This window comes from Bombina bombina, unplaced genomic scaffold, assembly GCF_027579735.1.
Source record: "Bombina bombina isolate aBomBom1 unplaced genomic scaffold, aBomBom1.pri scaffold_1583, whole genome shotgun sequence".
In the NCBI taxonomy this organism is placed as follows: Eukaryota; Metazoa; Chordata; class Amphibia; order Anura; family Bombinatoridae; genus Bombina; species Bombina bombina.
In genome coordinates, this window is record NW_026511521.1 from 2,480 (window position 1) to 16,184 (window position 13,705).

Consider the following 13,705-nt stretch of genomic DNA (forward strand, 5'->3'; position numbering starts at 1 on the left):
GGAAGCCACAGCTCTAGTAGAATGAGCTGTAATTCTTTCAGGAGGCTGCTGTCCAGCAGTATCATAAGCTAAACGAATTATGCTACGAAGCCAAAAAGAAAGAGGTAGCGGAAGCTTTTTGACCTCTCCTCTGCCCAGAGTAAATGACAAACAGAGAAGACGTTTGTCGAAATTCCTTAGTTGCCTGTAAGTAAAATTTTAGAGCACGGACTACATCCAGGTTGTGCAGTAGACGTTCCTTCTTTGAAGAAGGATTTGGGCATAAAGAAGGAACAACAATCTCTTGATTGATATTCCTGTTAGTAACTACCTTAGGTAAGAACCCAGGTTTAGTACGCAGGACTACCTTATCCGAATGAAAAATCAAATAAGGAGAATCACAATGTAAGGCTGATAATTCAGAGACTCTTCGAGCCGAGGAAATAGCCATTAAAAATAGAACTTTCCAAGATAACAACTTTATATCAATGGAATGAAGGGGTTCAAACGGAACGCCCTGTAAAACATTAAGAACAAGGTTTAAACTCCATGGTGGAGCAACAGTTTTAAACACAGGCTTAATCCTGGCCAAAGCCTGACAAAAAGCCTGGACGTCAGGAACTTCTGACAGACGTTTGTGTAGCAGAATGGACAGAGCTGAGATCTGTCCCTTTAATGAACTAGCAGATAAACCCTTTTCTAAACCTTCTTGTAGAAAAGACAATATCCTAGGAATCCTAACCTTACTCCAAGAGTAACCTTTGGATTCACACCAATATAGGTATTTACGCCATATCTTATGGTAAATCTTTCTGGTAACAGGTTTCCTAGCCTGTATTAAGGTATCAATAACTGACTCAGAAAATCCACGTCTTGATAAAATCAAGCGTTCAATTTCCAAGCAGTCAGCTTCAGAGAAGTTAGATTTTGATGTTTGAAGGGACCCTGTATCAGAAGGTCCTGTTTCAGAGGTAGAGACCAAGGTGGACAGGATGACATGTCCACCAGGTCTGCATACCAAGTCCTGCGTGGCCACGCAGGTGCTATTAGAATCACTGATGCTCTCTCTTGTTTGATTCTGGCAATCAATCGAGGAAGCAACGGGAAGGGTGGAAACACGTAAGCCATCCTGAAGTCCCAAGGTGCTGTCAGAGCATCTATCAGGACTGCTCCTGGATCCCTGGATCTGGACCCGTAACGAGGAAGCATGGCGTTCTGTCGAGATGCCATGAGATCTATCTCTGGTTTGCCCCAACGTCGAAGTATTTGGGCAAAGACCTCTGGATGAAGTTCCCACTCCCCCGGATGAAAAGTCTGACGACTTAAGAAATCCGCCTCCCAGTTCTCCACTCCCGGGATGTGGATTGCTGACAGGTGGCAAGAGTGAGACTCTGCCCAGCGAATTATCTTTGATACTTCCATCATAGCTAGGGAGCTTCTTGTCCCTCCCTGATGGTTGATGTAAGCTACAGTCGTGATGTTGTCCGACTGAAACCTGATGAACCCCCGAGTTGTCAACTGGGGCCAAGCCAGGAGGGCATTGAGAACTGCTCTCAATTCCAGAATGTTTATTGGCAGGAGACTCTCCTCCTGACTCCATTGTCCCTGAGCCTTCAGAGAATTCCAGACGGCACCCCAACCTAGAAGGCTGGCGTCTGTTGTTACAATTGTCCAGTCTGGTCTGCTGAATGGCATCCCCCTGGACAGATGTGGCCGAGAAAGCCACCATAGAAGAGAATTTCTGGTCTCTTGATCCAGATTCAGAGAAGGGGATAAGTCTGAGTAATCCCCATTCCACTGACCTAGCATGCACAGTTGCAGTGGTCTGAGGTGTAAGCGTGCAAAGGGTACTATGTCCATTGCCGCTACCATTAAGCCGATTACCTCCATGCATTGAGCCACTGACGGGTGTTGAATGGAATGAAGGGTGCGGCAAGCACTTTGAAGTCTTGTTAGCCTGTCCTCTGTCAGGTAAATCTTCATTTCTACAGAATCTATAAGAGTCCCCAGGAAGGGAACTCTTGTGAGTGGAACGAGTGAACTTTTCTTTTCGTTCACCTTCCATCCATGTGACCTTAGAAATGCCAGCACTAACTCTGTATGAGACTTGGCAGTTTGAAAGCTTGAAGCTTGTATCAGAATGTCGTCTAGGTATGGAGCTACCGAGATTCCCCGCGGTCTTAGTACCGCCAGAAGAGCACCCAGAACCTTTGTGAAGATTCTTGGAGCTGTAGCCAATCCGAATGGAAGAGCCACAAACTGGTAATGCCTGTCTAGGAAGGCAAACCTTAGGTACCGATAATGATCTTTGTGAATCGGTATGTGAAGGTAAGCATCTTTTAAATCTACAGTGGTCATGTACTGACCCTCTTGGATCATAGGTAAAATTGTCCGAATAGTCTCCATCTTGAACGATGGAACTCTTAGGAATTTGTTTAGGATCTTTAAGTCCAGGATTGGTCTGAAAGTTCCCTCTTTTTTGGGAACCACAAACAGATTTGAGTAAAACCCCTGTCCCTGTTCCGATCGTGGAACTGGATGGATTACTCCCATTAACAAGAGCTCTTGTACGCAGCGTAGAAACGCCTCTTTCTTTGTCTGGATTGTTGACAATCTTGACAGATGAAATCTCTCTCTTGGAGGAGAGTATTTGAAGTCCAGAAGGTATCCCTGAGATATTATCTCTAGCGCCCAGGGATCCTGAACAACTCTTGCCCAAGCCTGGGCGAAAAGAGAAAGTCTGCCCCCCACTAGATCCGATCCCGGATCGGGGGCCCTCAATTCATGCTGTTTTAGGGGCAGCAGCAGGTTTCCTAGTCTGCTTGCCCTTGTTCCAGGACTGGTTAGGTTTCCAGCCTTGTCTGTAGCGAGCAACAGCTCCTTCCTGTTTTGGTGCAGAGGAAGTTGATGCTGCTCCTGCTTTGAAATTACGAAAGGAACGAAAATTAGACTGTCTAGTCTTGGCTTTGGCTTTGTCCTGAGGCAGGGCATGGCCTTTACCTCCTGTAATGTCAGCGATAATCTCTTTCAACCCGGGCCCGAATAAGGTCTGCCCTTTGAAAGGTATATTAAGCAATTTAGACTTAGAAGTAACATCAGCTGACCAGGATTTTAGCCACAGCGCCCTGCGTGCCTGAATGGCGAATCCTGAATTCTTCGCCGTAAGTTTAGTAAGATGTACTACGGCCTCCGAAATGAATGAATTAGCTAGTTTAAGGACTCTAAGCCTGTCCGTAATGTCGTCCAGAGTAGCTGAACCAATGTTCTCTTCCAGAGACTCAATCCAGAATGCCGCTGCAGCCGTGATCGGCGCAATGCATGCAAGGGGTTGCAATATAAAACCTTGTTGAACAAACATTTTCTTAAGGTAACCCTCTAACTTTTTATCCATTGGATCTGAAAAAGCACAGCTATCCTCCACCGGGATAGTGGTACGCTTAGCTAAGGTAGAAACTGCCATAAGCCCCTTGTGGTGGCGTCTATTGGAAACATTTTTCTAAATATCGGAGGGGGTGAGAACGGCACACCGGGTCTATCCCACTCCTTAGTAACAATTTCAGTAAGTCTCTTAGGTATAGGAAAAACCTCAGTACTCGTCTGTACCGCAAAATATTTATCCAACCTACACATTTTCTCTGGTATTGCAACTGTGTTACAATCATTCAGAGCCGCTAACAGCTCCCCTAGTAATACACGGAGGTTTTCCAGTTTAAATTTAAAATTTGAAATATCTGAATCCAGTCTGTTTGGATCAGAACCGTCACCCACAGAATGAAGTTCTCCGTCCTCATGTTCTGCCACCTGTGACGCAGTGTCTGACATGGCCCTAATATTATCAGCGCACTCTGTTCTCACCCCAGAGTGATCACGCTTACCTCTTAGTTCTGGTAATTTAGCCAAAACCTCAGTCATAACAGTAGCCATATCCTGTAATGTGATTTGTAATGGCCGCCCAGATGTACTCGGCGCTACAATATCACGCACCTCCCTCTGAGCGGGAGATGTAGGTACTGACACGTGAGGCGAGTTAGTCGGCATAACTCTCCCCTCGTTGTTTGGTGAAATTTGTTCAATTTGTACAGATTGACTTTTATTTAAAGTAGCATCAATACAGTTAGTACATAAATTTCTATTGGGCTCCACTTTGGCATTGCAACAAATGACACAGGTATCATCCTCTGAATCAGACATGTTTAACACACTAGCAAATAAACTTGCAACTTGGAAATACAATTCAATTAGAATAATATTAAAACGTACTGTGCCTTTAAGAAGCACAGAAGATCTATGACAGTTGAAAATTAATAAATTGAAACAGTTATAGCCTCAATCCTTGTAAACAACACAACTTTAGCAAAGGTTTAATCCCATTAGCAAAGATAACAAATTCTGAAAGCAGGAAACAAATTACAGAATAAACGTTTTTTATCTCAGTCAAACTATAATTCTCACAGCTCTGCTGAGAGAAATTACCTCCCTCAAAATAAGTTTTGAAGACCCCTGAGCTCTGTAGAGATGAACCGGATCATGCAGGGAATACAATGAGTTGCTGACTGAAATATTTGATGCGTAGTAAAAGCGCCAAAAAACGGCCCCTCCCCCTCACACACAGCAGTGAGGGAGAACAGAAACTGTCAGAAAACAGATTAATCAACTGCCAAGTGGAAAAATAGTGCCCAAACATTTATTCACTCAGTACCTCAGCAAATGAAAACGATTTTACATTCCAGCAAAAACGTTAAACATAATCTCTAGTTATTAAACAGCTTTATGTATTTCTTACAGTGTAATTCTAGTGAAGTACCATTCCCCAGAATACTGAAGTGTAAAGTATACATACATGACATTATATCGGTATGGCAGGATTTTCTCATCAATTCCATTGTCAGAAAATAAAAACTGCTACATACCTCTATGCAGATTCATCTGCCCGCTGTCCCCTGATCTGAAGTTTACCTCTCCTCAGATGGCCGAGAAACAGCAATATGATCTTAACTACTCCGGCTAAAATCATAACAAAAACTCTGGTAGATTCTTCTTCAAACTCTGCCAGAGAGATAATAACACACTCCGGTGCTATTTTAAAATAACAAACTTTTGATTGAAGATATAAAACTAAGTATAATCACCATAGTCCTCTCACACATCCTATCTAGTCGTTGGGTGCAAGAGAATGACTGGGAGTGACGTAGAGGGGAGGAGCTATATGCAGCTCTGCTGGGTGAATCCTCTTGCACTTCCTGTTGGGGAGGAGTAATATCCCAGAAGTAATGATGACCCGTGGACTGATCACACTTAACAGAAGAAAAAGTCAAATTTTAAGGTAAGAAAAAAATTGATTAATTCATATGCATTATCCCAAATATGAAACTGACTGTCTGAAATAAGGAATGTTGAACATCCTGAGTCAAGGCAAATAAATGTTTGAACACATATATTTAGAACTTTATATAAAAGTGCCCAACCACAGCTTAGAGTGTCACAGAAAATAAGACTTACTTACCCCAGGACACTCATCTACATATAGTAGATAGCCAAACCAGTACTGAAACGAGAATCAGTAGAGGTAATGGTATATATAAGAGTATATCGTCGATCTGAAAAGGGAGGTAAGAGATGAATCTCTACTACCGATAACAGAGAACCTATGAAATAGACCCCGTAGAAGGAGATCACTGCATTCAAATAGGCAATACTCTCCTCACATCCCTCTGACATTCACTGCACGCTGAGAGGAAAACCGGGCTCCAACCTGCCGCGGAGCGCATATCAACGTAGAATCTAGCACAAACTTACTTCACCACCTCCATAGGAGGCAAAGTTTGTAAAACTGATTTGTGGGTGTGGTGAGGGGTATATTTATAGGCATTTTGAGGTTTGGGAAACTTTGTCCCTCCTGGTAGGAATGTATATCCCATATGTCACTAGCTCATGGACTCTTGCTAATTACATGAAAGAAATATATATATAATAATTATGTTAAGTAAACACGATATAAAAGTTTAAACAGTACATCTGACCTATCATTTCTTCATTGGTACAAAACAAACACTCCAACAGAGCTCAAAATAGGTACAAACAGGAACGCATTTTGCCTACTCCAGTGGCTAGAGGCCACACATACCATCATATCATTTTCTAGAAGAGTGTGAGAAACAAAAATCAAGAAAACCGTTGTTTTCTTTATCATACCTTTAGCTTTGAACCATGTGCTATTGGTGTGGAATTATCTTCTTTAGGTGGAATGTAAAGTTCCCATTTTCCATAATCCATTTTTTTGTATGGATGTGAATGAGGGTTCCATCCATCTGTAATAAAGATTATTTATATAAAGATTAGATATTATAGAAGAACAAAATATCATGGTAGATGCTTCTCATGACAACACAAAGTTATTAATTAATTTGATGGTAAACACTTCTTTAAAACTACCATATTAAACGTCATGCCTTTTAAAGTGAAACCACATTTTTTTTTTTTTTACATTTTCTTTAAAATGTACTATTAATATAAACTTATTTTTAGTCTTAGTCTTCCTCAGTTAATCCTATGCCCCATTAATTTTCTTCATCTGATCCGTAGTGACATAACTAAACAACTATCCCATCCTCACACTTTTGTATACTTCCAATGCCCTACACACAAGGCAGGGCTTTATTTATGCCGTATGGCTCGCACAAACATTGGATAAGCGGTGAAAAAGTAACCGCCAGAAAAAAAAAAGCTTACTTCTAAGTGGGCCAACAGTAGTGGGGTAAGTATATAAGCATCAGAACATGTTTAACCCTTTCAGGCATGAGCTTACTGGAATGTAAAAAAAGGTACAGATATTTTAGACAAGGATTTCATATTTCTCCTCACAATATACTTCATTTGCCATCACTTTAAAGGGACAGTCTAGACCCAATATTTATTCTTTACTACTTATTGTTACATACCAAACAAGTATCTTGCAATGGTTTCAACATTTATAAGCTTGTAAGTAGTACATGAAACTTTTAAATAATCATTGTTTGTTAGCAACTGAAAATGGCCACCAAGCTCCACCCACTGCTTTCTTCTTGTCCAGCAAGCCCTTGTCTTGTTTGACAGTTTAGCAGTGCACGTTTAGTATTTTTCAGTTAGATATTTGAAATTGTGTATGTTCAGTTTTTTTGCCTCAGCTGGAAATGCAGGGGACATTTATTGTAGGCGGACCGGCATCAGTTCTAAGAACTATTGATAGTTATTGTGGCTGCCTAGTAGCAGCTCTGTTTGCTTTTTACTTGTGAATTTTTTCTACTGTGAGTGATTATCATATAAATAATCTTTATATTCTTGTGGTCAATTTTTTTTATTTTCTTCAATTATTGAATTATGTTATTGTTAATAAAGTCTAATGAACTTTAACTCCTCATTGCTTATTATTTTATTAAAAAAAAATGTTTATCCTGATTTCCTATCTGTGCACCCCGACACAGCTATGCACCTCCCCCTCATTTAGTATATAGTGTGCACTGCCAGCAGTAGCAATTTGATAGTGCTCTGTGCTTGTGGTAGTTACGTGTGCAGGTAATTTATTCCTTTGCATGTCATTTGTAAACCTTAGTTTCTGGGCCACAAACTATCCTTATGAATGAAAACTGTAGATTTGTAAATGTATTTTGTAATTTATCTTGCTTATTAATTAGTCTGTATATATATACATATACATATATACACATACACACACATATACACAGAAATAATACAGCGCTACAAAAATAGAATGTCCCAAAGATAGGAGTACCAGTGTGTCCTGAGATGACAGGTCTCCCCAGATATCCCAAATACACCTGTCCAGTGTTTTTGTCTAGGGAGAAAGGTTAGTCTTTTGCTTGCAGCCTGATCCCAAAATGGAAATGAAGTCCCCCTGAAAACAGGAAAACTTCCAACAGGAATCTGGAACAGAAGAGGGAAGGGCGCACAGCAAAAAAGAGACCTCCTGGTGTAGTATGTCAAATGTATTTGGTGCTATTTAGCAGAAAAAAGCCAAATGGAAATTCACGTTTTTCCACCTCAACTCCTATGAGGTATGGATACAGCTCTGTGTGGTTCGTAACCACTGGAGAAGGCAATTCAATCCCCTTGTCCCTTGCAGCATACGTTCTTAGACTCTGTTCTCAACTCCCCAGCAGAAGATGAACCACTTTGAAAGGTGAATCTATATTGAGGGGTCTGTAATAACTTTTGTGGGAAGAGATATGCACTATATACCTGCACATCAATGTGATTAAAAAAACAAGTGATTTTATTCAATTAAAAAGGCTCTCATGAGTCCATTTGTGCAATAATAAAAAAACATGAATACTTTGACAAAAAATTGGCCAAATATTAAAATTGTATGTCACAATATGATGTGTCAGTCACCAGGTATAATACATTATTACAGACCCCTCAATATAGATTCACCTTTCGAAGTGGTTCATCTGGGGAGGTGAGAACAGAGTCTAAGAAGGGGAACGTATGCTGCAAGGGACAAGGGGATTGAATTGCCTTCTCCAGTGGTTACGAACCACACAGAGCTGTATCCATACCTCATAGGAGTTGAGGTGGAAAAACGTGAGTTTCCATTTGGCTTTTTTCTACTAAATAGCATCAAGTACATTTGACATACTACACCAGGAGGTCTCTTTTTTGCTGTGCGCCCTTCCCTCTTCTATTCCAGATATAGAATATATATATATATATATATAGATATATAGATATAGAGATATAGATATATAGATATAGAGAGAGAGAGAGAGAGAGAGAGAGAGAGAGAGAGATATGTGTGTATTTCCAAAGGATGGGAAAAGAAGGCGCTCCAAGTCCATAAAAAGTCAAAAGGTTTATTAAATTGTATTAAAATCATACAAAATTAAAAGCGGTCAAGCACAGCAAAAAATGCCAAAACAGGTACGTGAACAGGTGAGTCAGCAAATGTTTTGTGCGCTTGCGCACTTGGTCACTGCTTGATTCCACACCTGTTCAAGATGCAATTTATAGCCAGTTTTATTAAAGAGATACATCTTCCAATATTTAAGTACCTGTAATGACCTATACTTTATAGAACTGAAAGAAGCATGTCTGTATATCTTATATATTCTTAAACTGACAACCATGTATAGTACACAGAACCCCTTGTCATTCATCTATCTATTTAACATGAAAAGTCTGATTATTAAAAAAATCATACCAGACAGAACATCTTAACTTACATGACAAAAGTATTATGACTGTGTGATACACCTATTATACTAAAACAAATCAAAGAGGTTTTCCTTGTGTATTAAACGTATGTGAAGAGATATCTTTGCCAGACCCATCTTGTGTACCACACATGAAGATTTATCTATGTACTTAACCCTTGAAGGTGAATCGCACATAACTTTAAGTATTTTCTTTTCATATTTTATCCACTATATTCACATGGGACAATAGATATTGATCTATATATTTACCTTATATATATGAAATTTATTTAGATGATATTGAATTTAAAATGTTAGTATACATTGATGAGATGATCTTATTATACACTTTATCTCATTTGCTGCAAACGAACTAAAGCTCTAACATCTAAATATTTAAATTCTACATATAAAGATTACAAAGGCCTGAATATAAAAAATACGAGACAATTAAGTAAATAGATCCAGATCTCTCCTCATATTTAAACCTAATGGATGAGTGGTTTGTAGGTTAAACATCCAAAGAATTTCCCTTTTATCCAGGGTAAATTTCATATATATAAGGTAAATATATAGATCAATATCTATTTTCCCATGTGAATATAGTGGATAAAATATGAATAGAAAATACTTTAAAGTTATGTGCGATTCACCTTCAAGGGTTAAGTACATAGATAAATCTTCATGTGTGGTACACAAGATGGGTCTGGCAAAGATATCTCTTTACATAGGTTTAATACACAAGGAAAACCTCTTTGATTTGTTTTAGTATAATAGGTGTATCACACAGTCATAATACTTTTGTCATGTAAGTTAAGATGTTCTGTCTGGTATGATTTTTTTCAAAATCAGACTTTTCATGTTAAATAGATAGATGAATGACAAGGGGTTCTGTGTACTATACATGGTTGTCAGTTTAAGAATATATAAGACATACAGACATGCTTCTTTCAGTTCTATAAAGTATAGGTCATTACAGGTACTTAAATATTGGAAGATGTATCTCTTTAATAAAACAGAATTTATGTTTACCTGATAAATTACTTTCTCCAACGGTGTGTCCGGTCCACGGCGTCATCCTTACTTGTGGGATATTCTCTTCCCCAACAGGAAATGGCAAAGAGCCCAGCAAAGCTGGTCACATGATCCCTCCTAGGCTCCGCCTACCCCAGTCATTCGACCGACGTTAAGGAGGAATATTTGCATAGGAGAAACCATATGATATCGTGGTGACTGTAGTTAAAGAAAATAAATTATCAGACCTGATTAAAAAACCAGGGCGGGCCGTGGACCGGACACACCGTTGGAGAAAGTAATTTATCAGGTAAACATAAATTCTGTTTTCTCCAACATAGGTGTGTCCGGTCCACGGCGTCATCCTTACTTGTGGGAACCAATACCAAAGCTTTAGGACACGGATGAAGGGAGGGAGCAAATCAGGTCACCTAAATGGAAGGCACCACGGCTTGCAAAACCTTTCTCCCAAAAATAGCCTCAGAAGAAGCAAAAGTATCAAACTTGTAAAATTTGGTAAAAGTGTGCAGTGAAGACCAAGTCGCTGCCCTACATATCTGATCAACAGAAGCCTCGTTCTTGAAGGCCCATGTGGAAGCCACAGCCCTAGTGGAATGAGCTGTGATTCTTTCAGGAGGCTGCCGTCCGGCAGTCACATAAGCCAATCTGATGATGCTTTTAATCCAAAAAGAGAGAGAGGTAGAAGTTGCTTTTTGACCTCTCCTTTTACCAGAATAAACAACAAACAAGGAAGATGTTTGTCTAAAATCCTTTGTAGCATCTAAATAGAATTTTAGAGCGCGAACAACATCCAAATTGTGCAACAAACGTTCCTTCTTCGAAACTGGTTTCGGACACAAAGAAGGTACGACTATCTCCTGGTTAATGTTTTTGTTAGAAACAACTTTTGGAAGAAAACCAGGTTTAGTACGTAAAACCACCTTATCTGCATGGAACACCAGATAAGGAGGAGAACACTGCAGAGCAGATAATTCTGAAACTCTTCTAGCAGAAGAAATTGCAACCAAAAACAAAACTTTCCAAGATAATAACTTAATATCAACGGAATGTAAGGGTTCAAACGGAACCCCCTGAAGAACTGAAAGAACTAAGTTGAGACTCCAAGGAGGAGTCAAAGGTTTGTAAACAGGCTTGATTCTAACCAGAGCCTGAACAAAGGCTTGAACATCTGGCACAGCTGCCAGCTTTTTGTGAAGTAACACAGACAAGGCAGAAATCTGTCCCTTCAAGGAACTTGCAGATAATCCTATCTCCAATCCTTCTTGAAGAAAGGATAGAATCTTAGGAATCTTTACCTTGTCCCAAGGGAATCCTTTAGATTCACACCAACAGATATATTTTTTCCATATTTTGTGGTAAATTTTCTAGTTACAGGCTTTCTGGCCTGAACAAGAGTATCAATAACAGAATCTGAGAACCCTCGTTTTGATAAGATCAAGCGTTCAATCTCCAAGCAGTCAGCTGGAGTGAGATCAGATTCGGATGTTCGAACGGACCTTGAACAAGAAGGTCTCGTCTCAAAGGTAGCTTCCATGGTGGAGCCGATGACATATTCACCAGATCTGCATACCAAGTCCTGCGTGGCCACGCAGGAGCTATCAAGATCACCGACGCCCTCTCTTGATTGATCCTGGCTACCAGCCTGGGGATGAGAGGAAACAGCGGGAATACATAAGCTAGTTTGAAGGTCCAAGGTGCTACTAGTGCATCTACTAGAGTCGCCTTGGGATCCCTGGATCTGGACCCGTAGCAAGGAACCTTGAAGTTCTGACGAGAGGCCATCAGATCCATGTCTGGAATGCCCCACAGTTGAGTAATTTGGGCAAAGATTTCCGGATGGAGTTCCCACTCCCCCGGATGTAATGTCTGACGACTCAGAAAATCCGCTTCCCAATTTTCCACTCCTGGGATGTGGATTGCAGATAGGTGGCAGGAGTGAGTCTCCGCCCATTGAATGATTTTGGTCACTTCTTCCATCGCCAGGGAACTCCTTGTTCCCCCCTGATGGTTGATGTACGCAACAGTCGTCATGTTGTCTGATTGAAACCGTATGAACTTGGCCTTTGCTAGCTGAGGCCAAGCCTTGAGAGCATTGAATATCGCTCTCAGTTCCAGAATATTTATCGGTAGAAGAGATTCTTCCCGAGACCAAAGACCCTGAGCTTTCAGGGGTCCCCAGACCGCGCCCCAGCCCATCAGACTGGCGTCGGTCGTGACAATGACCCACTCTGGTCTGCGGAAGGTCATCCCTTGAGACAGGTTGTCCAGGGACAGCCACCAACGGAGTGAGTCTCTGGTCCTCTGATTTACTTGTATCTTCGGAGACAAGTCTGTATAGTCCCCATTCCACTGACTGAGCATGCACAGTTGTAATGGTCTTAGATGAATGCGCGCAAAAGGAACTATGTCCATTGCCGCTACCATCAAACCTATTACTTCCATGCACTGCGCTATGGAAGGAAGAGGAACGGAATGAAGTGTTTGACAAGAGTTTAGAAGTTTTGTTTTTCTGGCCTCTGTCAGAAAAATCCTCATTTCTAAGGAGTCTATTATTGTTCCCAAGAAGGGAACCCTTGTCGACGGAGATAGAGAACTCTTTTCCACGTTCACTTTCCATCCGTGAGATCTGAGAAAGGCCAGGACTATGTCCGTGTGAGCCTTTGCTTGAGGAAGGGACGACGCTTGAATCAGAATGTCGTCCAAGTAAGGAACTACTGCAATGCCCCTTGGTCTTAGTACCGCTAGAAGGGACCCTAGTACCTTTGTGAAAATCCTTGGAGCAGTGGCTAATCCGAAAGGAAGCGCCACGAACTGGTAATGCTTGTCCAGGAATGCGAACCTTAGGAACCGATGATGTTCCTTGTGGATAGGAATATGTAGATACGCATCCTTTAAATCCACCGTGGTCATGAATTGACCTTCCTGGATGGAAGGAAGAATTGTTCGAATGGTTTCCATTTTGAACGATGGAACCTTGAGAAACTTGTTTAAGATCTTGAGATCTAAGATTGGTCTGAACGTTCCCTCTTTTTTGGGAACTATGAACAGATTGGAGTAGAACCCCATCCCTTGTTCTCCTAATGGAACAGGATGAATCACTCCCATTTTTAACAGGTCTTCTACACAATGTAAGAATGCCTGTCTCTTTATTTGAGACCTGTGGAACCTCCCCCTTGGGGGAAGCCCCTTGAATTCCAGAAGATAACCTTGGGAGACTATTTCTAGTGCCCAAGGATCCAGAACATCTCTTGCCCAAGCCTGAGCAAAGAGAGAGAGTCTGCCCCCCACCAGATCCGGTCCCGGATCGGGGGCCAACATTTCATGCTGTCTTGGTAGCAGTGGCAGGTTTCTTGGCCTGCTTTCCCTTGTTCCAGCCTTGCATTGGTCTCCAGGCTGGCTTGGCTTGAGAAGTATTACCCTCTTGCTTAGAGGACGTAGCACTTGGGGCTGGTCCGTTTCTACGAAAGGGACGAAAATTAGGTTTATTTTTGGCCTTGAAA

The 13,705-nt window shown here is 41.0% G+C and overlaps 1 protein-coding gene across 1 annotated transcript in view; it reads right to left on the reverse strand.

The window, feature by feature from the left end:
* Window positions 1-6,171: 6,171 nt before the first annotated feature.
* The window catches only part of LOC128643778 (1,4-alpha-glucan-branching enzyme), a gene marked incomplete at both ends in the record, with an annotated part of 34,234 nt that continues 26,700 nt past the window's right edge, over window positions 6,172-13,705 (reverse strand). Inside the window, 1 exon segment of the mRNA XM_053696593.1 lies at window positions 6,172-6,287. Coding sequence (XP_053552568.1) covers window positions 6,172-6,287 — 116 coding nt within the window.